General features: G+C 38.0%; 2 protein-coding genes and 1 long non-coding RNA gene across 7 annotated transcripts; 2 read left to right on the top strand and 1 right to left on the bottom strand.

The window, feature by feature from the left end:
- Window positions 1-12,313, top strand: LOC137169367 (claudin-20-like). The gene has a single exon (XM_067572494.1). The coding sequence runs from the start codon at window positions 7,853-7,855 to the stop codon at window positions 8,672-8,674; it is 822 nt and encodes a 273-aa protein (XP_067428595.1). The 5' UTR covers window positions 1-7,852; the 3' UTR covers window positions 8,675-12,313.
- A 573-nt stretch (window positions 12,314-12,886) lies between these two features.
- On the top strand, window positions 12,887-22,724 carry LOC137169361 (interferon-induced protein 44-like). Of its 2 annotated transcripts, XM_067572481.1 has the most exons (8): window positions 12,887-15,313; window positions 15,820-15,861; window positions 15,960-15,993; window positions 16,185-16,380; window positions 18,076-18,234; window positions 18,388-18,559; window positions 18,789-18,889; window positions 19,042-22,724. In XM_067572481.1, the coding sequence occupies exons 2-8, from the start codon at window positions 15,822-15,824 to the stop codon at window positions 19,207-19,209; spliced, it is 870 nt and encodes a 289-aa protein (XP_067428582.1). In that variant the 5' UTR covers window positions 12,887-15,313; window positions 15,820-15,821; the 3' UTR covers window positions 19,210-22,724. The 2 variants fall into 2 exon arrangements, with proteins under 2 accessions (XP_067428582.1, XP_067428581.1); XM_067572480.1 differs by lacking the exons at window positions 12,887-15,313; window positions 15,820-15,861 and having other exon boundaries at window positions 15,873-15,993.
- On the bottom strand, window positions 16,775-26,289 carry LOC137169368 (uncharacterized). Of its 4 annotated transcripts, XR_010924447.1 has the most exons (7): window positions 26,199-26,289; window positions 25,718-25,865; window positions 24,956-25,254; window positions 24,673-24,761; window positions 24,478-24,594; window positions 18,683-18,833; window positions 16,775-18,147 (listed from the first exon to the last, which is right to left on the bottom strand). It is a non-coding gene; the product is annotated as an uncharacterized lncRNA (long non-coding RNA). The 4 variants fall into 4 exon arrangements; XR_010924445.1 differs by having other exon boundaries at window positions 24,956-25,865; XR_010924448.1 differs by lacking the exons at window positions 16,775-18,147; window positions 18,683-18,833 and adding exons at window positions 21,481-21,566; window positions 23,905-23,996 and having other exon boundaries at window positions 24,956-25,865.
- Window positions 26,290-26,811: the final 522 nt, after the last annotated feature.

Genomic DNA, 26,811 nt, shown 5'->3' with positions numbered 1-26,811 from the left:
TTGAAGACTTGCTGTGCAGGACAAAGGCACGCGTCCCGCTCAGTTATATAACTATTGAAGGAAATCTACTTGATCTGACTCATCTGGACACTGAAGCTTCAAATTAGCTTCAGATAAACTTTGAAATATATTTTTGCACAGAAGGAGGACTGTGGATTTTGTCCCCCATCACTTACATTGTAAGTTCATTATGAAGAGATCCTGTAATGGTCGGTATGAACAGGAGGAATGATTACAGCAAGAAAAATATGTTTAAGTGTTCAAACAGTCCTGTTGAAGTATGAGGACCAAAATGTTCTCACAAAGATAGCAATAAAAACACACACACACGTATGTGGTCGGTGTTTGAACAGCAGGAATGTGCTGAACTGCACTTCACCTGCAAACACACTAACACACACCTGACACGCTTTGTTTCCAAAAACATCCCAAACAGCTCTGAAACTCTGTGCGTGTGTGTGTGTGTGTGTGTGTGTGTGTGTGTGTCTCCTCAGTAAACAGTAAGAGGATGAACATGTCACATCGCTGTCAGCTGGTGAGTTTCTACAGTTTCTTCTTTTAATTGTGTATTGAAGGACCAGTCGTTTTATAAATATCTTAATTATATAAATAAGTAAAATATTCTGTATAATTAAGCCATAAAATTGTGAAAATTGTCGTGATTGAAGGACAAAGATTTTGTGAGGCCAAGTGGCTCGGTGAAAACTTAAAGATAAACTATTGACTGAAATAAAAATTACTTTGAATAAACTCAATTTTTTTTTCTATGTATTTAATTTAGCCTTCATTTAATCAGAAAAACCTCACTTTTTTTTAAAGAGCGTCCTGGCCGAGAGAGGCAACAACAATAAGTACAAACGACGGACAAACAACGGAAAATCCTAACATAAAATATATGTCTCATGATGTATCACCATTTATAATACAATCATATAAAATATTACATAGAGAAAACTTAACTGACTCCTTTAAACAAACCTAGGAGGAGACTGTCCTCCCAAGAAAAACGACACAACAGTTTGTAATGTCAGTTGTCCAAAAACAACATACAGTTTGAAGTTGCATTAGAGTGACAGATGCCATCTAGTAATTATTATGACCCAGAGCAGTGATGCAGTTCAGATGACGTATATAAATGTGGACAGATTTCTTCATTCAGAGGAGGAGGCTGGACGGAGGCATTAACCCAACAGCAGACTTTGTTACAGGAGACACTTTTTAAAAAGCGAAACTACGATCATCTTCTAATCTTAATTATTGTTGCCATGATGACAAAGTTGGCCTAACTTTAAGGAAGTAGTAACTTTAACCCACAGCACATGTTTCTCCAACCTTAACAAAGTGAACATTTTAACCCAAACCATGATCTTTACCTAAACCTAACCAGACCTCAACCACAGTGTTGTCACATCATAAAACATCATTATTGTTGAACAGTGATGTGTAACAGTTACTGACCCACAGACAGATGATGTCGTCCTGACGATGCTGATAGAGGCGCCAGATTAGAAAACAATGCCATGTGTCGTTCTGGAGTCACATGGTCAAACCACGTAAGAATACAATCATATACTAATATTACATCTTAACCAAAACGACTCCTTGCAACATCCCATTATCTGAAATAACTTTTCAGAACAAGGAGCTTCATGTTTATATTTTTGTTGTTTTTGACAAACCTGAAACAAAATGTTAAAAATGTTACAATCTGTGAATGTGTGTGAACAAATGATTAATTTAATCAAAATAAAAAAAATGCAAATAAATACAAAATTAGATTAATTTATGAATTCAAGAGCACAAATTTAGATTTTATTTATCATGATTTATCTAAAGTATTATCTGTTTTCTCCCCCAGAGACACACAGGTTCCATAATGTTGTGAGTGACTTTATTCATACTGCACACTCCTAATTTAAATATCAATGTGTGTGTGTGTGTGTGTGTGTGTGTTCGGCTGAGATAAAGCAGTTCATTTATATTCCCGTCTGCCTGCTGATTGATGGTTGATGGAGCCTCGGGGGGATTTTGTTTCTGCCAGATGGTTTGATTCAGCTCCAAACTATTATCACTGTGACTGTGGGGTCAAAGGTCAAACTGCCTGCTTTAATGTGAAGCTAATTTCAGCCAGATTGGATGAAAGGTTGGAGAGTCAAAGGCTCTTTATGGAGAAAGAGTGAATCCATGTAAAGGAATGAGTTCTTCTGATACAACATCTGATCAAATGGGGCCAGAAATCGATTCAAATTAACACTTATGTGCTGTCGCCGCCTCCTTAATGTGTTGTTTTATATTAAATTAATAAGAATATGAAGAAACATCCACTCACATCAAGGCTGGATTACATCATTTGGGTCTACATATTCTGATTAATTGAAAATTAGTTATAAATTAGCAGCAGTTGAGTCCAGTCTGAACACAAACAAGCAACAAAACTCTACAAATGTTAAACTTCAAAAATGTTTACATTAAAAAACGAACATGTATTCATGCAGGAAGTAATCTGCCGAATCACAACCACACTGAATACATCAATATTCAACCAAAAAACCAGACATAAATATTCCTGCTGCAATTAACAATTAAAAAACAACATAAACACAATAAAAAAAGCTTTTGTTGTTTACTCTAAAAATATTTTCACCTCAGACAAACAGGATTTTCCTCTTTTGTATAATAAAATTTAATTTTGATTGATTTGAAAGGTACGGTGGCCCAGAGGTGCAAAACACAACAACACTGGATAAAATATAACAACAAATTAGAAGAAAACACAACAATTAAACATCAATGTTATCTTATGAAATGCTGTGACAACTATGTTAGAAAATATTTGGTTCTCTGATAAAAACATAAAAACTTGGTGGCAGAAGTTTAACTACAACTCCCAAGGTGCATTTCAGCATGAAACAGCCAATCACAGAAATTAGACTTGCAGAAGCTAAAAATTACAATGTTGAGAAAAACAGTTTTACAATCTGCCGATTAAATCAGTTCACTTTTAATTTCTGGGTCACTTTTGAGTGAATTCAGTAACTATGGCGACACGTTTTGTTTACGTGTTCATTACATTCTGATTCATGTCCACGGCTTCTTCTCAATAGCAACGGCAGCAGAGGATCATGGGTGTTGTAGTATTTTCAGCCACCGAACTCAGGGACAAAATGTGATTTCTCAGAAACGACGTGTAAATAATGTGAACTGGTGGTCAGAATATAAACCTGTGGGATCGTTACATTAACAAGAGGGGTCAGTAACACTGAGGAGATAAATAAACATTTAAAATGGGAACACATAATGAGGAAAACTCTATAATGGGGCGAAAAGAACCAACTGTGTAAAAAGCAAAAAATAATACCAGTTTGAAAGAAAAACTAAACATCTCAAGGATCAGAGATTTCATAATTTATCTAATTTAATTTTAGTTGCCGTAGTTGTTTTAAAGCAGTTTGAATATTCTCGTGTATGAAACAGACTCTATTAGTAAACTTGCCTAAAAATAAAGTCAAACATAAAATCTCCAAAACAAATTGAAAAACAATAAAAAGTTAAATCAAAAACGAATCTCCTGTTTCATCTCCAAACTTCCAACTAAATGTTGTTTAAAATCAGTTCAGTAGTTCATGAAATAACCAAACAAACACAAACTGGAGCAAAATCTCTTAATATAAATGAAGCGGAATAATGAGGCAGAGCAGAGAGAACATAAATCTTTCAGCTTCATGCTGATCGGAGGCCAAACACATTATAAAAAAAGAGAAAATATTTGATGAAACACTCCCCAGTTTGTCCTCTGCTTGCTGTGCAGCAGCAGGACGACGGAGGCCCGCAGGCGTCGAGTCAAACCTCCAGAGTCTGCTTGTAATCGACCGCCACCTCGTTTCACATCAGCGAGCGACCCGACGGAGCAGCTGGATATTAACACGAGCTGTTCAGTATGTGGGACAAACTGTGTGACCACGATCACAGGAGGCCTGCACGCTGCAGCAGCAGGATGTGAGTTATGAGACACTCGAGTTAAAGGAGCATACCGCTGCTTTTATATGTCGGAGCCCATTAATGAAACATCACTAATATACTCTCCATCCTCTGTCTAAAGTCTACATATTACTGTTTGTATGATTTATGAATAATAATTGTTTTTTTTTGTGTGTGTGTGTGTATTTTTTAATTTTATTGAACAAATGGGCACAAATTATGTACCTAAAATAACAATACATAGCCTACAACTACAAAATAAAATAAAAATAGACAAAACAAAACAAATACCACCAGCTAAATACATTAAAAACTTAACAGGACAAAACAAACAGACAAAAAAGGTAAAGTAAATCTCTCTGCTTCACATTTTGAGCCTCAGTCAGCAGCTTAAAAATTTAATTCTCAAAAAAAAAAGCTTCCCATTGTAGTTTAAAAATTATGATTCAAGGGTACAAAATAAGAACAAACAAAAACATATATATATAATATATATACATATAAATCTTCTTGTCCTGTTTATAATTCACCATGTTCTGATATTTTAACTTCAACCAGGACTCAAAATATCCCAAACACCTTCAAAAATTAGATTTTGTTCTATATTCTTACAGATATCCTGTTGAAGAGTCCACTGATACACTGAACATTTCAAACATTGTGTTAAGTTTTTGTCTTTTAGTGCCTTTAAATATAAAAGCTTCTTCATCTTAATGATGTTATTCAGGTTTTTTCCTTCTTCATTTGTGACCTGTAAGTCACAGAGTGAAAGGACGGCTACGGGAACAGAGAACCAGATTTTATTTTATTTTATTTTATTTTATTTTGGAGTCTCTGTTGCATCACGTGTTTATGTCTGATGTGTTTATTGTTTATGTTTGTGTATTCTCTTTCTGTGTGTGTCAGTATATACTGACAACTTGTCAAACAGCTTCTCAAAACAAGACATTTTTCTCTATTTTGTAACATTTTATAGACTTTATATGCTTCATTCTCTATTATTTTATTTATATTTTTAAACCTTCATTTTAATTATTCTAAAGTTAAAATACCTTTTTGCATTTACGCTACTTCATCACCAGGGATACCTTATCCTGGGAAACACAATTTCATGTCATCATATGTAATATTTGAACTGGAAAGTATAAATGTAACTGTGGAGAGATGATAATAAAGATCTTTGTATTTGTATCTTGTTCAAAATGTTTGTTTAATAATCTGCAGATTAATCGATAATGTAAATAAAATAATCAATGACCTTTTCTGTGGAAAAAACACATCAGACCCATTATCTTTCAAAGCAGAGTATTTCTACATGTTTTAAAACGTGTGAAAGAGATCTTTAATAAGTACATAGTTCTATAAATGCTTCCATTTAAAAGACTGAACGGAGTTTCATTAGGTTCAAAAATGTGTTGAGCTGCCAGTTGAAGAAAAAAAAGATTTAAAGCTCCTTTCTGCTATGAAAGTGAACAATTTTTGTTTTAATTTTCATTTTATTAATATATTTTAGCAGGAAAAACTACGAAAAACAGTCAGTTTAGAAGCAGTTTTATAAAATAGCTGATTCTAGTGTTTATAAATGTCTCTGTGTTTATATTGCTGTTCTTGATTTAGTTGAATCTGAATAACACTGATGTTCTTTTAGTCTGGAGTTCAGAATAATTACACTTTTTTTTAACAAGGAACAAATTATAAACTCATATACTTAAAAAAATAAGAATTCAATAATAAAATTTCTTTTAAATTGTGCTTTTAAAACAACTTAAATAACAGCTGTGTATGCTGTATGTTGGATAATGCATCATTTAAATGTAAATTTAATTAAACTATTTACAGTTGCTTTAATGTATCAGTGTATTAACTGATTATTATCAAACACTGAATCTGTCTATAATTACTCAGTTGGCAAATTACAGACTTTTTAGTGTGTTTTTATGTGTGTGTGTGTGTGTGTGTGAGAAAACCAGTTTAAGTTCAAATTATTTATTTCTCTCGAGAGGCTGATTATTATTTTAGTGTTTCTAACCTGAAGGTACGTCTGGTTAGAAACACTATTAAACAGACAACTAAGAAAATTCATTAACTTTAGTGAGCGTAACATCTGTCTACATCAATGCTGTAACCTGTAACGTGGCGTCACAAGTAGATTTTGCTTCATCTTAAGAGGCTAAAACCCAAAAACTGCTGTTTTTTTCTGACGACTACAGAAGCTCCATCAGAAATCTGCCCACTTTAAAGCTGCAGTAACCGCTGGTTTGGCGAACACGATGACATCATCGCTCTGTATGTCCTGTGGGAAACTGAATCCTTCTTATTTGTTAACAGTTATTATATCAACATAAAAACTTTAATTATCCAGTGATGATGGGTGAAATGACGCCCACGGAGTCTTTAATCTTGTATTTTCCCACAGAGGATCTGTTTGGTGAGGTAGGCGGATAAAAATGGTGTTTATTGTTTTCTGTTTGGTGAAAAGCAGCTCGTGTCTGTGCAGGTTTGAAGCTGATAAGACCCAGACTGCGGGATTATGGTAATAACAGGCTGCCACTGGCTGACTGACTGCTGGGTCCCATCACTACAGAGCGGGTGGGTGGGCTTCGGACGCTTATCACCGTGTTGCAGAGGGCGATTCTTCATACAGTCACATGACGGGCGACACCTTGATTCACACTGCAGCCGCACAAAGAACAGCTCAGCGGTTTTCATCACCAAAAACGAGGACGAAATAACCACCCGATGGTGCGTGTTGATTGTTTTAAAAGCACAAATTATCCTGTCAGTCACCTGAAATGTGACTGTTTTTGTAAGTGAAGGACTCGGTCTAGTAGATATTATCAGTAATTGTCAATAATGAGCTTTTAAGAGGCGTTGTCGCATTTTTCAGAGGGTTGTAAAACTCAAGCGAGGTGAAAAAAAACAGAATTTAACTAGTCTTATCTAAAGAAAACAATAAAAACAATCATTTTCAGGTGAACGGCTGCTTTCGTGTGGTCAAAGGCGTGAAAGAGAAGCGTTTCTGCGCATCGTACAACGCCATCAACTCATCTGATAAGAACGCTGCTCTGCGGCTCCTTCAGCAGAGCCGGTGACCTTCAGGTTAGAAAACCTGTTTCCTGAAACAAACTTCAGTCAGTTTGCACAAAGAGGTTTTTATTCTATTCAGAACGAGCTCGCAGGAAAAACACAAAAGGACTCCTGGTGCATCTTTTTTCCAGAACGCAGAATGGGATGAAACTGTATGTACAGTTGCCAAGGAGACAGCAGGCAGAGAGGTAGTTAGAGGCTGTTAACCCACACACCCTGTGTTTTCATTCACACTCTCTGCTCCGTCCTCAGGAATCACTTCAGAAGACGCAGCCAGACACTCAACACAGGTAAGACTCCAGATTCATACGATTTAACTTTAAAAAATAAGAATTTTTCCTCTTTTGTTGCAGATGTTTAACTCCATGAAGAGGTTAGGATTGAATAAATTAGAAGAAATAACTTAGTTTTTCCTCTTGCAGTGGAAAAGCAGCTCAGAAACAGTAGAGCCAAGGGATGCTGCAGCTTTAAATGGACATAATTGAGTGTCAATGATCACCACATCAGCTGCAGAGTAACTAATGCAGGCAATCAGCGAGCTCACACATGCTTGCCCTCCTAACACACAAATCACAAAAACAGGGAAAGAAAAGCTCAGCAGCCTCAGCTGTGTGTCCGTCACGCTCTCACGCTCACTTCAATTCTCATTTCTCCTCTGGTTGCAGCCCGCTGGAGCCGGCACTGAGGAATTATCTGCTGTCAGGACTTGTCCGGGACGCCGCCGCCGCCGCACCAACAGGGACGGAAGCTGGGACGAGGAGGGAGAGGGGGGGGGGGGAGCTGAGCCATGCTGTCCACCGCCATTCAGATCCTGGCGTTCGCCTTAGCGCTCCTGGGCGTCCTCGGCGCCACGGTGGCCACTCTGCTACCCAACTGGAAGGTGAGCGTCAACGTCTGGTCAAGCATCATGACCCCCATCTCGCAGATGCAGGGTCTGTGGATGGACTGCGTCTGGTACAGCTCCGGCGTCTTCAGCTGCACCATGAAAAACTCTGTGCTGTCGCTGCCGGCGTATCTGCAGACCATGAGGGCCGCCATGGTCCTGTCCTGCATGGTGGCGTTGTTTGGACTCTGCCTCGCCTCCCTAGGGCTCAAATGCACCCGCTGGGGGGGCAGCCACCGAGCGAAGGGGCACACCGCCATCGCTGCGGGGGGCTGCTTCATCCTTGCCAGCTTCCTCTGCCTGGTCCCCGCGTCCTGGTTCACCAATGAAGTCATCACCACCTTCCTGACCACCGACCTGCCAGACAGCAGCAAATATCAGCCTGGTGGAGCTCTGTGCGTCACTTTCATCTCCGCCGGCTTCCTCCTGGCTGGAGGGGTCATTTTTTGTTTGTCGTGTCCAGGAAGAAGAACGACACGAACGGAGTACGCTGACCCTGACAGACTGTACCGAGAGGGGGAACGGAGGCGAGAGCTGCAAGCGGAGCGCAAACATCCGAAAAACAGGCAAAACAAAACAGTCCAACTGCAGATGGACGAGATGAAGCAGGAGAAACCTCCTCAGGAGAAACCAGAACAGGATCAGGAGAAGAAGAGCTACTCATCTCCCTCCAAACTCCCTCAAAAAGACATCAAGGACAGCTACAGCCTCCAGGAGTACGTTTAATCCTCACGGCTGGCTGAGTGGGGAAATGTGGAGTTTTCAGCTGAGGCTTTCTGGCTCATGGGGAAGGGGGAGGTGAGCTGGGGGGGGAGGTGGAATAATTACCAAATGTTGGGAATGACAGATTGAGGATTCAGCCGAATGTATCTGAAATGAAAAGCAGAGAGAAAAGCAGAAAGAGGAGAAAAAATAAACTGCACACGCACCAAATCCTTTAAAAACTGGTGCAGCTTTCTCATACCAAAGAGCTGAACCTGCTGATCATTTTAAAAAAAAACAAAAAAACACACACAGCTCTGACTGAGACTGAAAAGCCATTGTTTTCCAGATGTGGATGCTGTCTGCTTTCTGAGATTAACTCGTGTTCAAACAGAGCCGACCCAAAGCTTTCTGTGGCCCAGAGCAGGATCTGACTTCCCAACACCAACAACCTGGAAGAGACATTGTTGCCATCACAATTAGGATAATATATATACTTAACTTAATCTGTATTTTAAATAATACAGATTCTATATTGTTACTGTTTATGTACACATACAATATAAAAACTACAAAAGAAACAGCTACTGTAACTTTAAGATACACGCACTGATTTTGTTGTAACACTCTTGAAACCCAAGGTCACAGTATTTTCTCTGATTTTATTTTCCTTCAGGTACCTCAGCTTAACGTGACCAAAAATATAATTTACTACAGACTAGAATGAATAACAGTTAATATATATATTACCTCAAATAGTTACAAATTCTAGATCACAGAAATACAGAAAAGAGTTTGTTTGTTATCTCAACATTTTGAAATCCACATTAAGCTTAAAAACACAGAAATATTTGTCTGTTTTTCATCTATTAATATTGAATCATTAAATGTTTATTTATTATTAAATATTGTTTTAAATTCATAGAAATGGCCTGATAAAGATGTCTTTTCAACTTAACTAAACTAGTAAGTGTAATGTTTACCATGTTCACCATCTTGGTTTAGCGTGTTAGCATGCTAACATGCTCATGTTTAGTAGGTGTAATGTTTGCCATGTTCACCATCTGAGTTTAGCATGTTAGCATGCTAACACTTGCTAATTAGCAGTAAACACAAAGTAACACCTGCACTATTCGGTCATAAACTTAAGTATTAAGTATTTCTGGTAGCACTAGATGAAAAGTCAGAGAATCACCAAAGTCAGTGGGATTCATCCTCTGAAGACTATGAATGTTTGTACCAAATATCACAAAAATATGTCAAATAATTGTCGAGACATTTCACTCTGGAGCAGAGTGGTGGACGGACTTGTATGATTATAAGCCGTGCTGCCAGCAGTGCTAATAATCATACATGAGAATAACAGTTAATACAATTCATACAGCATGCAAGTCCACTGGTTTATTCCTGTTACCTTTACATTAATCAGTAGAAAACACTATATAGTAAAAAAAGAAAATATTAAATTAAAAAATAGGTAAAAATAATCTGGAAGATTTTTGTTACAGTGCTGTTGAGTCTTACAACAAAATCTTGGAGTGTATCTTAAATTGTGACAAAAAATTTATACTCACTTGTCCATGTCCACACTAAGCCAGCTAAATTCGTGAACGCATCTTCTTCTCTCCGTTTTGTTCCTCCCTCTAGACTAAAACAAAGCTTTTCCAAAGCATCCTCCAGAGGAAGTAAACGTGAAAACGCCGGCTTTGTAGAAACGCTGTTAAATCGCCGACAAAACAGATGGTGGCAGTAGCGCAGTGTTTCAAGAAGAAGAAACACAGCGACAACAATAACAACAACAATGGCAGACGACTTCATGCAAATGTTGTTCTCTTTATTGTCTACTTTGATAGCTTGTTTAGAGTTAAAGGTAGTTATCTACCACCCTTCTCTTGTTGAAACTGTTATCAGCTCGCAATAAACTAAATGTCAGGAAGCCGTTGCAGAAACGGGAACAGTATGCCGTTTCTTCTTCGCTGGTTTTCTGTGGCTGACTTGCTCAGTTCCAGTAGGAGGAGAATTACTGAAATCCCTACTGTGGACGCATGTTGTTTTTTCTTCTGCGTTTTAGAATTTAGCCGACTTAATGTAGACGTTGTCTTATTCGCAGCTCCCTGGTGGTGGAAGTCACTTCTTCCATTTCGGGCCGACTCTGAACTAAAATCTTTGGGAAACAGAGCGTCAGTGCATGCTGTCAGTGTTTAGAAGCTTATAGTTAGTGAACGCTGCTGTACTCGAGACTGTGCCTGAAGCAATAAACGCATTGTTGAGCTTTTTAAAATTATCGTGTAGACAAAGATTAAAACGAGTCCAGATCCAAAGCATCTGAACGACAGCGTCCACCCCGTCTTTTCCTGTCGGTTGAGGGGGAGGCGAGAGGTGCAGCGCAGCATGGAGAGAGGTAATGATGCTCTTTGCTTTCCCATTATCCTCTCACCACGGTTGGATGCACACTGCACACACACACACTGCACGCACACTCTGTTTCAGCTGTATGAAAAGGACATCCAGTCATTTTCAGAATGTAATTTACAGCCTAATGGAGACTGGAGAGTCCACAGTGCTGTGCACATTTGGTGGGTGGGTGTCCTTTAACCTGAGGTGTGCTGTCAATCACACCTGCCAAAGCTTCTCGGAAATAAAAAAAGAGAAGAAATCATCGAGCTGAACGCCCACACTGCCTCTCAGGAAAACCTGCAACAACAAAAAAAAAAACATTCAGAGGAGAAAATGGAGTCGATTCATCAGCACTGCGCTGAGATTTCACTGTCAAACCTGACAGAGACACATCCAGGCACGAGCAGATAGAAAACAAATAAGCATGAAACAAGAAAAAAAGACAGGCATCATCAGATTCATTTATGTGCTTCTGTAGGTCGATGTTGATGTTTTTGCTGCTTTTGGACTCAAACTTCACCCCTCCGGAAATTAAAAACTATTGTTTTGTTTTGTAGATGGACGACTGGACAGTTTTGAAATGATGAGCAAAGGTTTTTTAAGCTTAATGTGACCAATCATATAATTTACTGCAGGCTAAAATAAATTATAATAATAGAAAAAAATATATTCTGGTCATACATTACCTCTAATAATTACAAATTTCCTGAAATACAGGACAGATTTTATTTGTTATTTGAAAATTTGGAAATCCACATTAAGCTTAAAAACACACACATGTATTTGTCTGTTTTGCACCTATTAATATATAATAATTTAATGTTTATTCATTATCAAATATTGTTTATAATGCATAGAAGTGGCCTGAAAAAGATGTCTTTTCAACTTCATTTAGACGTCAGGTAAAGACGTCTCCTCAGTGATGTCATTTTTCTTTGCCATTACCTTTTAGCAGGTCTACAGCTCCTGAAAAAGAAACAGAAAGAAGTTACAAGGGCTAAAAAAGTGAGAAATATAAGGTCTCTTTAATACTGTATTCATTCAGAAAAAAAACTAATATAAGGAGTAAATTTTGACAGAGTCATATTTTTAGTGGCTAGCCAACTAAATAACAGACAAGCTAATTACTAACACTAACTAACAAGCTAGCAAAGGTAGTTTATCTTCATCAGAGAGGTTTAATAAATGTTGACAACCAACTATGGAAATAATTTTAACTCATAATTTTGGTGTTGCCAATTTGAGCTGAAATGGTCACTTCATTAATTAATTTGTCAATCAACAGCAAATTAATCAGCAACTATTCTGATCATCAATCATTTGAGTTACTTTTCAAGCTAAAATGACAAACATTTGCTGTTACCGGCCTCTTAAATGTGAATATTTTCTGCTGTTCTCTGTTTTATATCATTGTAAATTGAATTTCTTTGAGTTTTGGGTTGTTGGTCGGACAATTTCACATTTCTTTGTATTTCTTTATTACGTCAAATTTACCCCCAAACACATTTCATTACCTTGCTGATAAATCTATTAAAAGAAAATAGGAGTTTACAGAAGTCAGGATCATATTTATTTTCAGTTGCTGATTTATGATCTTGGAATAAAACTCAAACTGAACTTCGGTGTGTTTTCAAAATTAAAAACATCTGAATGTCACTGATCCAGACCAGCTGAGGAGCCTCTGGATAATAAAATTATCACAGTTTTTCTTTGTTAACAAATAAAACATGTCTGCATTGAAAACGTCACTGGTCTTCTGATTTTATTCTTGAAATCAAACATACTATGTTTTCTTTCAGACTTACACCATATCTACACAGGATACATTCAGGGACTGCATTTGAGTGTTGGTCACCCATGTTTTGGCAGTTGTCAGAGCCCAATACACAATCATTGTAGTTAAAAGAACAGAGGAAAAAAACTTGAAGTGTATAAACGTGCTTTGGGTCGTGGTTACTCTTGTATAACCTTTACATGTCCTTTTTATATAGCTGTATTGATCAAAAGGATAGGTTCACAGATTTTCTTAACATAACAGCCAGGTTCCCAAAAAAACATTGAAACATGTTTTTTTGGCAGTAATCATTCCTCCTGTTCATACTGGCTATTAAAAGATCCCCTTCAAATGTGCTTTCAATGTAAGTGATGGAGGCCACAATCCACAGTGTGTCCACACAGTCATTTAAAAGTTGATGTGAAACTTATATGAGGCTTCAGCAGTCTGAGTTAGTCATATTAAGTGGATATCTGACACATTTACAGTCTTTTTAGCCTCAAATTCCCTCTTTGTGTTTCCCTGTTGAGCTGCGGTGGAAGAATGGTAACAAAAAGAGGAACTTTGGCACTAAAAAGACTGTAACGTTGAAAGATATCTACTTGATCCTTTTCATTCGGATGGCTGAAGGTTCATATTAGCATCAGATAAACTTTTACTATTATTTTTTAAATACATTAAATACATTGACTGTGGATTTTGTCCCCATTACTTACATTGTTTAGTGCATTATGGAGGGATCTTCTAATGGTCAGTATGAACAGGAGGAATGATTACAACGAGGAAAACATGTTTCAATGTTCGTATGGGTACCTGACTGTTGTTTTAAGACAGACTTGAAAAATTTTTCATCTGTCCTTTAGAACACTCAGTTCTTTTATACAGACTTCACAGATCGATTCGCCTCTCTTGTACTGTTTTTAACTCTTTATCAACAGAGAATTTTTTGTAAGCACTGATGAATGTTCATCTAAAAGCTATTAAATGAATTGTGGTGTTCCTCAAGGTTCAATTTTAGGTCCTACTCTTTTTAAACTTAACATGCTGCTGGAAACGTCATCAGGAGGCACAGCATCATTTTCCATACCTATGCTGATGATACACAGCTTTACATTATTGTCTCCCCCCAGATGACCCAGGGCCAAGTGATGTCCTTTTTAACTGCATTTTAGATATCAAATTATGGATGGCAGAGATTTTTTTTTACAGCTCAACCAGGACAAAACTGAAGTTTACTCAATGTGAAACTGAGTTGTGAAACTCAAGAGTTTCACAACTCTTTAGTTTCACATTTCACTCAATGTGAAAGTGCAAGCACGGGCACTAAACCTCTGTCAACACGTGAACAAGAGTAGGTCAAAACCTAGTATAAGGCTGGACCGTGTAGTCAGTGGTAGTGTCTATAATGTGAATTCCTGGATGTTGGTCATCTGCAATTTTCTGTAGTGATCCCAGTAATATGTTGTTGTTAAAGTTTACTGAAGTAGCATCACATGACATGGTTAAGCTACATTTCAGTAAAAAAAAAAGGTTATAAATGCGGTTGCAAGAACAATACTTTCCACTCATATCTTGAGATGTTTGATTTGAAAGAGAACTTATTTTAAATCTAATTGTAACTATTCTAATTATCTGTTAACTCCCCCTGCTCTTTCATCTGTTTCTCTTGTTTTTCACTCTGTACTGAGTGTTTTGTCAGAGTAATGGTTATTTGAGGAACTTTAACTGTCACATGTCATTTAAAATCACATTAAATGGCCATTACCAGTTGAATAATTATGTTTTATGTTGTGAAAATGCTGTGTTTAGGTTTAGGGCAGCAGAGAATGTTGATATTTTATTTGTTTATCTGTCTTTCATTTACACATTTTAGCCTGTTTTACTACTTGGTATATCCTTTTCTTCTCTTTTTATTGATTTATTTTTTTTGTTCACTTCAATACATCTCTTTTGTAGTATTTTATCTTTTTTCACACTTCACTTTTGTCAGGGCTTTTCCATTGGGACTGTCACAAAATCAAAGGCAAGGAACAAACTGAAAGTAACTTTGAATGCCACTGTGTGTGTCAGCCACTCATCCATCTCACCATGATGTCATCTCATCATTTCCCACAAGCAAGTGTCTCACTGAGGGTAAGCAGAATATTTATTTTCTCTCATTTTTAGCTTCATTGGGACATTCGGTTCCCTAAATTCAAGGGAACTGAACTTGTCAAGTTACATAGTTTCACATGCAAATGTCATTAAGCAAGCATTAACTTTTGACCAACATGGTCACACTTTTTGACTGACTGTGCTTTACTTTTCTGTATAATGTGTAAATCACACCCTCAAATAGAAAGTTCACAGTAGAGTGTGTTTGTGGTCTGAAGAGACGTGTACTTCAGTCACATCTCACATTTTTACTTAAGGTGAAATCTGTTTTATTGTGGACATTTCTCCGACAAGTCAGAAGACTCAAGATTCTTTCACTTTGTTCCAGAGCACCACAGGTATGAAGTTTCTATCATCTATGTTGTCAGATTTATGGTTAATTGTGATCTTTGTGCTTGTAAAACAATCGATGAACACAACAGCAAAAGAAAGTATGATCACTGTAAAAACTGACATTCATTCAAGATGAAGTGCTTTTAAGAAGTCTTTTGTTGTTTTGTTATAAGTTTAAGCTTTAGCTCAGTTCAGTTAAACCCTGGTTGAATTTAGTTTCATTCAGTATGACAAAAATTTCAGTTTATACAACACGGTTCATTTACTGAATCACTGAATTCATACTTTGGTATCATATATTAAGACTGGATACACAAATAAGTAACTTTTTTGCTGTTGCAGCGTAATTGCATACGTTTTACAAAAAGTGACTGTATTAATTGTAACCTATATAACACTATATATTTTTAATTTATGACTTTTCTACTTAAGTGTTTAGTCGTTTTGGTTTAAGGCAAAAGCTAAATTGCTTATTTTAACATAAATTCAAAGTAAATGTTTTTCTTTCCAGCAATGGGAGCAAAACAGTCTAAACAGTCTGCTTCACCTTCATGTAAGAATACTTACAAATTGATAGTTACCATTTAATGAAAATCACATGTTGTAACATGGTGTCAACATTATTTCTATTATATGTCTTGTACTTGTCAGTTCTCGACGAACCATGGAGATTAATAAACTGGGGGTGAGTGTCTGCTTCCTGAAAGTAAACTTTTTAAAACATTTGTCACACAAAGCTGAACAGTAAAAAATGACTTGTTGAGACAGATTTATTTATGTTTCTTATTTCCTCTTTCAGTAACACTTTGATTAACTACCCTGTTAATTGTGTTATTTTAGTCTTAAGTTTGATGTAATCCTTCTTTCTCTGAGCAGAGGCAAACACAACTTTCTACAGCATGCGAGCAACTACAACCCTCAGACTGATGGTCAGCAGCTCAGGATTCTTCTTCATGGGCCGGTCGGAGCTGGAAAGTCCAGCTTCATCAACTCTGTTCAAAGTGTCTTAGAAGGCAGAATATGCAAAAAGGCCTTTGCAGACAACATGGCACAAGGCTGTTTCACCAAAAAGGTAGGGACAAAAATTGACTGTGTTGATATAGTGAGTGAGAAATCATCCTGAATTTACTTTTAAAACTTACAAAGCTTGTATGGAACATGACAAAGTTCCAAATTAATAGTTTATGGTCACCAATTCTTTTTAAAGCACTACTGATTTCCTAAAACCTTTCTAACTTCTAACTTACTTACTTTATTAGCGTCAGTCTTGGCACAGGTAATGATCAGATGTTGTTTGATGGTTTGCTAGAGGTTTTGAGCTGCGACTGCATAATTCAAAAGGGGATATTCAGTCTAAAACTGAACAGTTTTGTTTGGGGAACTGAAATCTTTTATTTATGCTGCGTTCCATCTTTATTTACTCTGACCCACTAACATCTATACTGATGCTTACACCGCTGCAGAAATCTCACAAGTGTTACCTTTATTATAATACCAAGATTATTCATATAGACCTTGTAGTTGCAGAAATTTACCAAATGTATATTCATTTTGGGTATGTCATGTTCAAGCAGGTCAAGTCAAATCAGTCAAGTTCATTTATAAAGCAGATTTTAAAACAAGCAGAGTTGACCAACGTGCTGTACAATAAAATAACAACAGTAAATTAAATCAACATTACAAGGTAACAGAAAAAAGAAAAAAGGAGAGATGATATAACAATACTATCTCATATGCAAACAAACAAAGAACAAATAATAGTAAAACATAAAGCTTTAAAGACACTCAAAGGGCTGAGAGAACATGTGGGTCTTAAGTTTAGCCTTGAAAGTGTTTACAGAAGGGGAACATTTAATTTCAAAAGGTAGCAGGGGCCTGAGTGGAGGCCTGGGGATTTAGGATGCACACTGGCAGTAAAGATACTTTTACAGTGAACTGAGTGGTTTCTGCTGCAGCACAGAGATTGGTCACATACATCACACACATCATTTGCAGTCTATGGTCCATAATAAAACATTGCAGAATGCCACAATTTGCCTGTCTTTAGTTAGCAGAGCACAAAGAATTCTCCAAAATCACAAATCATTTTTTGTGTATTTTGCCTCTTTTACTTCTCTGTAGTATTAAAGTGCCAAAAATTGACGCCTGCAAGCTAGTTCATGCAGCTCAACTTGAGCTGTCACTCCACCCACATGCCATACTCCCCTCTCTGAAAGACATATTCAACACACCTTTATAATCATGGCAGCGTATTTAAGCCGTCAATGCTCTGCCCACACTTCGAGGCATGTCTGCCGCAACACTGCTCACACAGGCTATGATGTAGCTTGCTGCACTCCTGTTGCTTCTGTTGCTGCCATTCATATAACATTTCAAAGTCCCCACTTCCACCCAGCATCCACCTGTAGGCTCTGAGTCTCTCTTCCCCTTGGGGGGGAAGTTAGTGTCATCACTTCCCACTCCTCGCTATGTGAGATCAATGTTTCTTTGTGGGGAACAATGAGGTCAGAGCCTAGAGACCAAACACTAATGCTGTACATATTCTACATTTAAATAATAATGTACTCCATGTGAGTGAGCTGACTGAACTATGACTACAGAGAGGCCGGAGGAGCCTTTGTGTTCACAGTTCAGGATGGTCAGTTGAATAGTGAGGAAAGTGGAATAGGACAGTAAATAATAAATAAAGCTCTGAACAGAAGCACCTGCAGAAGCATAAGACAGTACAGGCAACAGAATAACTACATTCTTCTCCACATTTTCACAGTACACAACCTACAAGATCCAAAAAGGAACCCGAAACACATTTTACCCATTTGTCTTCAATGACATGGTGGGCCTGAAATGCAGGAACAGGAGAGACAGAAGAATCCATGTGAAAGATGTCAAACGGATTCTTAAGGGACATGTACAAGACGGCTACACGGTACAGTTACTGCATTTTTAAACTGACAATATTTAGTAAGTTGTTTACAGTAATTAAGTTTGTCTTCTATTATATATATATATATATATTTTATACATATATTATGATCCTATTAAGTGTGATCTTTTAACTAGATTTGACTTTTTTTTCTAGTTCAATCCTGAATCTAAGTTGTCAAAGGAAGATCGTTACTACAACGGATCCCCAAGTGCCAACGACAAAGTGCATGTTCTGGTCTATGTTTTTGATGCCAACACTGTATCGCTGATGAATGATGACATTAAGGAAACAATACTGGATATCAGAGACGAAGCCAATGAACTGGGTGAGAGCAGAAATCCTCATGTTTTTTTTTATTTTGCACATTGGGATTCACCAGCTAACTGCTTGGAAAAACATCAAGTAATAAAAGTGATATTACACTCAAATAAATGAATTAAACACTCACCTCCATTAGGTTTGAGTGTAGTTCCCTCAGTCATCAGCTGTGGTCAGTTTGGATAAATGTCAGTTGCGTTGGGTTCACTTTTCAGTTTTGTGTTTCCTCCTGGCAGGGATTCCTCAAGTGGCCGTTTTCACCAAAATTGATGAGGCCTGTCCTGAAATCAAGCAAGACTTAAAGAATGTCTACAAGAGCACAATACTACAGGAAAAGGTATATTTTGATTAGTAATTTAATGAGTTTACACAGATATGAAATATAATTTAATACTGTAAAAATATTTTCAGTATGAGAGCACAAAGTCCTTATTTGCTCTCAATTCTAAGCTGTAAAATGTGAACTGAGATGTGATTTTTAAAATGTAGATGGAGCAGTTCAGTGCGACTGTGGGTATTCCAATGAACTGCATCTTCCCTGTGAAGAACTACCATGATGAAATCAGCCTCAACAATGATGCCGACATTCTCATCTTGAGCTCCTTGAAAAGCATCATCGACGATGGGAATGATTTTCTGAATGAGATGCATGTTTAGACTAGGGGTGTTGTGATATACCGGTATTGATGATAACTGTGAAACAATGAAAACAATGAAATTAAACAACAATGAAATACTGATATCATGATAATAATACACATAAAATTATATCTTGTAAATAATACAGTGCCTCTTAAAACCCCTTAACGTTCCGACGCGCTGCGACACATCTTCTAAGCTAAGATTCTTGTGATTTGATTTATGCAAACCATTTCAAGATACAATCACAACAGCAGTTACAATCAATGCCTCTGTCAGCCCACCAATAAACAAACAATTACAAAATTCATGCTACCCACCCATAGACATAGACATAGACAAGAAGGGAGGTCTATAGAAAGGCTTGCTGATATAAATGGGTTTTGAGGCGTCGTTTAAAACAGTCCAAGGATTCAGCCGATCTAACAGATTGTGGAAGATGATTCCACAGAGTTGGGGCTAAGCATGCAAGTGTACGGTCACCTTTTGAGTTGCAGTTTGTGTGGGGGATAGACAGAAGGCCAAGATTTGAGGATCGAAGAGGTCATGAAGTGGAATGGGGAACAAGGAGCTCAGAAATGTAGCTAGGAGTGCTTTATATGTAATCAGCAGGCAGGATCTTGTAGTTTATTCTGAATTTTAACAGAAGCCAATAGAGGGATGCAAAGACAGGGGTAATGTAGGACCTATGGTCAGTTCTGGTTAGAAGTCTAGTTGCTGTATTTTGGATTAATGTTTTAGAGAAGACTGACTGAGGCAGGTGTCGAGGGAGTTACAGTAGTCTAACCTGGAGAAAATGAATGTGTGGATTAATTGTTCAAGAACAGTAAGGGGCAATATAGATCTGATTTTTGCAATGTTTCTTAACTGAAGAAAACTGGACAAGCTTATTAGCATGATGGTCAAATGTCATAATATACTGGTCGAAGATGATACCGAGATTCTTAGCAGTGGATTTAGTGTTGGGGTGAAGTGGGCCAATAAACTGAGTAGCAGCAGTGACAAAGGTTTCAGGACCAATTAACAGAACTCCCGTTTTGTCAGGGTTTAAGATGGAAAAATTTCAGGTCATTCACTCTTTGGTAGCAGCTAAACAATCATGACATTTCATCACAGCGGCTGAACAACTGACCCAGAGGGAGCATGTACAATGAAAACAGGATTGGCCCAAGGACGGAACCCTGAGGGACTCCACACTGGAGGGGAGCTAAGGAGGATACATGATTATTAACACAGACATTAAAAAATCTATTTGTTAAGTATGAATGAAACCATTTTAAAGCTGTACCAGAAATTCCCACCCAGTTATGCAATCGATCAAGTAGGATGGTATGGTCGATGGTATCAAATACAGCAGTTAAGTCAGTAGAGTGAGAATGGAGTATTCACCTTTGCATTCACCAATCCGTGACGTCATCACAATGTAAGGTCTATGGGCTGAGCAGGAACTCGTGGGCGGGGCCAGTGGGGGAAACATTACTGCGCATATTCAGTGGGCCGCACAACGCGGAAGCAAACCCGGAAGCTAGAAACTTTTTTGGCATATGTGCCACCCAAGCAATTCCTATAGGAGTGAGTGGGCGCCATTTTTAGTCCAGTATCCAGCTCTTATAATACATCCATGATATAAGTATGGACAACACGTCTCTACTTCCCACTGCTATGCAAAAGTGAAGCCATAATATCTCCTTTTCAGCTGCCATTTTCCTTGTGTGACGTCATTTGGAGCCAGAGTCTGTGCAGTAGAGTCCGGCCATCCCGCTGCCTGACAGAGGTTTGAGAGCAATAACGTCAAATAACTGATTAAAAAGAAACTTATCCGAAAAATGAGCACATGAACATACATCATCAACGACCTAAAATGACAGAAACCATCTTTGGGAAAAATGTATTTGACGTGTACTTTGATTTTTGAGTTTGGCTCATGTCCCATCCACTAACATGGAGGGGGAGGGACTTATGTCCTATATTGCAGCCAGCCACCAGGGAGAGATCAAGATGTTTTGGCTTCACTGTTTTGGGAGCTGTCATGATGTCCATCTTTATATATAGTCAATGTACTCACCTATGAAGTCTCATATTACTCCACTGACTGATACAACTGAGACAAAAATGGTCTTGTTACATTGACAAAGGTCCAGTCGATCCAATCCAGTAAAATATTTAGTCCACAACACATTATTACATCCATAAATAGACTGTTGCATCATCATTTCAAATTAGCCAGCAGATATCCCAATCTTCCAATGTATTCTCCATCAAACGTTATCATGTTAACATTAGCCACATCTTGGTATCAAAATGGTGGCTGCACTCTCACCTTTCGATTGACACCTCACTTGACTCAATAGAAGCTTCCTTGTCCTGTCCACAGCCTACAAAAGCCAACGACAGTCCGTGTTGAAAGGAGGTGCCTGCCCCTCTTCTTTCGCGTAAAGAGCAAGCCAATAGGAACAGAGTGTGCAGATGACTGGCGCTTCAAATAGCCAATGAAATTGCTAAAATAACCATGTACTGCTTTATTGTTTTGCTTTTTATACAGCCACAACACAGAAATTATGTAAATATAACTAGTTTGCTGTGATTTCCCTTTTATATGAACTGCTTTTCCACTATAGCACTTGTTTTGACTCTTTTATATGCACAAAGTTTAGTTTCATCAGGGGAACAAAGCACTATAATGTATTAATGCTTCAGTTACTCTGAAGCAGGGGTTATTCAGTGTCTTTAAATGGCCTTTATTTGCAAGACGCCTAGACATACCCTTAGAAAAACATGTAAAATATTCATTTTCTGTGGTATTGTTATTAAATTTGAACTTGGACCAGGTAAGGCTCCATGCTGTGGTCCCATTGTGTTTCCCAGCTAATAAGTCACAGCTTACAGGTCATCTGCAGTGATCTGTTTGCAAAAAATTAAAAACCTTATATTTCAGTGTGTTCAAACTTCTTTCAAACTATGTACAGTTATGGTTACTGACTTTCTTTCCACCTCTCTACACTTGTATTTTGAATGTAATTCATTTGCCAAAAAAGAGGCAAAACACACAATAAACAAAGTTAAATATGATTTGACTGATAGCATTTTTGTTTTTCAAATTTCCTATAGATATTGAGGTAATATTGTGAATTGTTTTGGCCACGATAATCGTGTTGTTAAAATCTGATATCGTGACAGCCCTTGTTTAGACATGTGCTTGAAGAACAACTGAATTTCCCAGTTTGCAGATGGCATTCTGTGACATTCAACAGGAGAACAGAATCTATTTTTGCATATTTTTTAAGATATACTGTAGATAGCAATTTGCTGTATTGGCTCATGTTATTTGTCCAAATGCTCAAACCATCAGAATGTTAATTTTGGGGGGGATCTAGTAGGTATCCCAAAGTTTCCAAAGAAGCAGAAAATGATATAAACACAGGACATCTAGAATATTTCCCTTTGGAGTCATGATGCAGCCATAAGTAGTCCTTGAGAGTCTTTGAGTTTGTACATTTTACTCATAGCTTAAATAAAGAGTTGGAACAAGCAGATACAGAGAAGACTGGTTTCTGCCCCCCTGCCCCATCTATAACTCCGCTGTTTGAACCTTCTGCATAAATATGATTTATTGTACTATGTTCTATGGATGTGTGTGGTATTATGGCTCTTAAATCTGCGGATGTGTCCACTAATGAAGTCTGTGATATGCGGTTGAAAGGTTCAGAAAACGGTAGCTAAGTGGACCTTGTGGTTTGTTTGTTATTTTATAAACAATCAAATAGAGTAAAGTAGAATTGTGTTTCCCCTTTTTTTTAAAGAAATGTTTATACATTATTGTCCAGTCACATCTGAAGGTTCAACTGTTAGAGTCTAAAGTCATTTCTGCAGTTGTCAAGGCAGCACATACCTCACTTTCATACCTTAAAGGCCCCACATATTCAGATTACGGTGGGGTGTGCAGTACTATTTTACAAATACCAAAGTGAAGCCTTACATTTTGCTCTGATCTGAAGTCTGTTATAACCTGTGTGTTACAATATCATTTACATTGATGAGTGGTTAAAGATGACTTTAAAAAGGGAAAATACTCCTCTGAAGTAGGGTTGCTAAAATTTGGAGTTTTATTTTATTTTGCAACTAACCAGGACTCTGTGCTCCAGTTGGCTCCACACAGGGAGTCGGGGGCTAACGTTAGCTGGGAGGCTAGCTGGCTGTGCTTCCCTCCAGTCATGCTGCGGCTAACGCTCCGCTAGCCTCTCAGCTAACGTTAGCCCCGGCTCTCCATGTGGATCCAACTGGAGCCCCAAGCCCTGGTTTGTTATTCAGGTTAAAGTGGGAAGAAGCAGCAGGTCTGTCGGGCGGTCCGTCGAAGGAAGCACAGTCAGGTGGCGGAGGAGAGGGCGACATTTTGACCTCTCATAATCGGCAGAATTCACCTATGCCAATATTTCATTTTAGAGCTTTTATTGGGCAATACCGATGACGTGCTGATAATAGTAATAGCAATTTATTAATGTAAGCCCCCACCCACCCCCCAACAATATCATCGTCCATTGCAATGTTTCATTGTGGACATCGTCATATGCCAATTCTGTAGACATCGTCCAACCCTAATACTGAGAAGTGTTTCTAATGTTTTGCCTTTTCCGACTTTTATCAATTAAGTTTGGGCTGCTGTGTTAGACTGTGTTACTTTTAGTCATACTCATTCTTTGATCATCACATATTTACCTGCTGTACATCCCAAGGAAGGCGAGCCCAGTGTGCTTTGGCGCAAAGTGCAGGATGTGGGAGTGTAATGCCTCCAGAGAAAAGGTCTGATGCTGTGGGGACAATTGCCGAATATCCTTCACCAGTGTTGTCCTAGTATATAACCCAGAGTGTGCTAAGAATTGCTTGTGTTGTTGTTTTATAAAAGAGAATATCTGGTTTTCCAGCCCAACAGCTTTTTTCAAGATGAAGAGTAAAAAATCATGAACAAGGTGTTATACAAATCACAACAGATTGTGATCATACAATCATGCCTGACCTGTTTCAGAACAGGAAAACATAACGCGAAAAAAGAAAATGTAATTATAAACAACCCCCAACCTAAACAAAATTACCTCTATCAAGATACATACTTTTACCAATATGCCAAATGTCAAAGAAATGGCTTGTTCCTATTGGACACAACTCCTCCCACACCCACTTAGCAACGTAAAGCATGGGACACATTAATCATAAGAAAATGTAGTTTTAGCTGTAAATATTGTCAGTGCCAAGATTTTGTGGGTGTACATATCTGTTGTTGCGTGTCTTTACCTGCCGATTTCTGTCTGTGATGAGGGCTGACACTTGCATCTGTTGCTCCTTAAGAAATTCTATGTTGCGCTTCAGACCTTCTACCTCACACCAGGTGCTACTTGGGACCTCTGAGCTCTGTAAAAAACATTCAGTCATATCACTAACTGTGTTATCAGACACAACTGATTTGTGTGTCTGATCATGTTAACTTACCTGGACAAGTTGAAGATCCAAAACCTTGTTAATTCTATCCTCAAACAAAGAGTAGGTGCCATGTTTGGCACAATGGCCAGGAGTCTGACCTATGAATGTCAAATACAGTTTGATTAGTTTATTTAACAGGGGTCATGCAAAACACAAATGTTGGGCCAAAGTTCACTATATAGCTAATTTACATCTGTGGTCAGACATTAAAGTACAAAAAGTGATACCTTAAACTATATCATATTGTTTTGACCTGTTTTCTATATCACTGATACAAGCTGAAGTGTACTACCTACAGTCACCAGAGAGGATCAGCCCACCCCCCATCTCATTCAGATCTCTGACAATCCCTGCCTGTTCATTCTGCCAGGCCTGCACGATGGTAGGAATTGTGTAAAGTCGTTGATGGCAGAAGAAGGTGCTGGCACTGATGCACTGAAGCCCAAACAGCTTCAGCATTCTTATGGTCTGGGTAGCCATGCAACCCGAAAAGAAGATGGCACCACACAATAAGAGGTTGCAGGCAGGCATGTTTCGGTGTAGCATTGGCTGGTTCTACCAATAACGCTCATGCCAACATGTTGCACAGACCTAAGAGATGTATATGACAAACAATTACCAGTCTATACCATAAGAATATTAAAGTATATAAATAGATTAAAACAAAACAAAACAAAAAATTAATAAAAATTAACATACAGGTCATGAACTTCCTTTTTATATCAGAATTCACAAATATCCTATTACTTGCTTCATTTTTACACAAGTTCCCTCCTGCTGTTCTATGTTTCCCTGGGTTTCTCCACAACAGCAAGGGCAAATGTTAAACACGGACATCAACTGGCTTTGGCACACAATGAACTTGTCAGCAGCAATGAAAAAAGAAAAAGTTATTATTTCTGACTATGACAAAATTTGCTGACACATAATCTATCTAATCTAAATTAAAAGAAGAAGTCTTACTTGAGGTCAGGGGGAGATTCCTGAGGTGGCTCTTTTGACAGTTCCCTGTCAGATGACTCACTCATTAGATATAAGAGTAATGTTACACTACCTGATGAATGACGTTAAGGCTTGAGGTTACACTGTGAGCCAAAGTGAAGCACAGATGGTTGAGGAGCCAGTGGAGAGAATGCCTCTTCCTCTGGGTCTACATGCACTGCAGCACTGGAGGTAGGTGTATCTGTAGTAACTCCCAAATCCTTGTAACACACCAACATTACACCACATGAAAATAAATTACAAATTTATTAGAAGTACAAACAAAGTCACCAAGCTGTAACTAGACTTCAGGGTTATAATGTTAGCAAACTAAGGTTAGCAATTATGCCTTCTCACAAACAGTGCAGTATATTAACAAAATACATTGCTAATGCTAGCTAACATTAGCCATTGTGCCTTATTAGCTCAGGGGGTTTACAAGCTAGCTAAGTTGCCTTACAACAATCAACATGCATCACACGTCGTGTCTCATTATTTAAAATCATTATTTTGACAAATTTGGAAGTTAGCGAACATTAGAAAACAATACTTACGGTGCACAGTTAACTTTTTCGTCGAGCTGAATCTCTGACGGATCCGTGACCATTAGGCCCGCCGGCGGCAGAACCAGAAGCTGCTGATGATGGCCACTACTAGCTACTGAAAACAGACCAACTCACCATACCACGACTGCTCAGACTTACTACCACCTACAACTGCTCACTAAGCTAAGGCAGAGCTGAGGAGACCGACTCCCTCCTGTTACGTAATAGGACGCAATGTTCGAAAAAAAGTGTTTTTAGGTGCTTTGCTCAAAACGGCCACTTTTTCCTCTGAATACATGCCCTTATGTCTTGTAAAACATATTAAATCCTGCATTAAATTTTCACATGGTCATTTTCACAAAAGGTTAAGTATAAACTTTGTAAAAACTTGGCTCTTGAAGTCCCTTCAACTTTTTCAAGTCATTAACACTACGGATATAATCCCACCTCTGACCACAATGTGGGTTGCAATGGCAGAGTGGTGCTGTCCGTATTTCCGCTCATTGACGGACAGAAGAAGACACAAATCAACGTTGTTTATAGGCTGTTTAGGCTGTTTTAGTGCAGGCCCCCCTCCTGATAAGCCCACTGTTCTGATTAGCCATCTTGTTTTTAAAAATCA

The sequence above is a fragment of the Thunnus thynnus genome, chromosome 18 (assembly GCF_963924715.1).
Source record: "Thunnus thynnus chromosome 18, fThuThy2.1, whole genome shotgun sequence".
NCBI lineage: Eukaryota > Metazoa > Chordata > Actinopteri > Scombriformes > Scombridae > Thunnus > Thunnus thynnus.
This window is presented reverse-complemented; position numbering and strand designations above follow the sequence as displayed.

Coding starts and splice junctions, on each gene's coding strand:
- LOC137169361 (XM_067572480.1), top strand. CDS start 15,896: ATGAAAATCACATGTTGTAACATGGTGTCAACATTATTTCTATTATAT. Junction 15,994..16,184: donor TGGAGATTAATAAACTGGGG/GTGAGTGTCTGC, acceptor TTCTCTGAGCAG/AGGCAAACACAACTTTCTAC. Junction 18,560..18,788: donor AGACGAAGCCAATGAACTGG/GTGAGAGCAGAA, acceptor TCCTCCTGGCAG/GGATTCCTCAAGTGGCCGTT.
- LOC137169367 (XM_067572494.1), top strand. CDS start 7,853: ATGCTGTCCACCGCCATTCAGATCCTGGCGTTCGCCTTAGCGCTCCTG.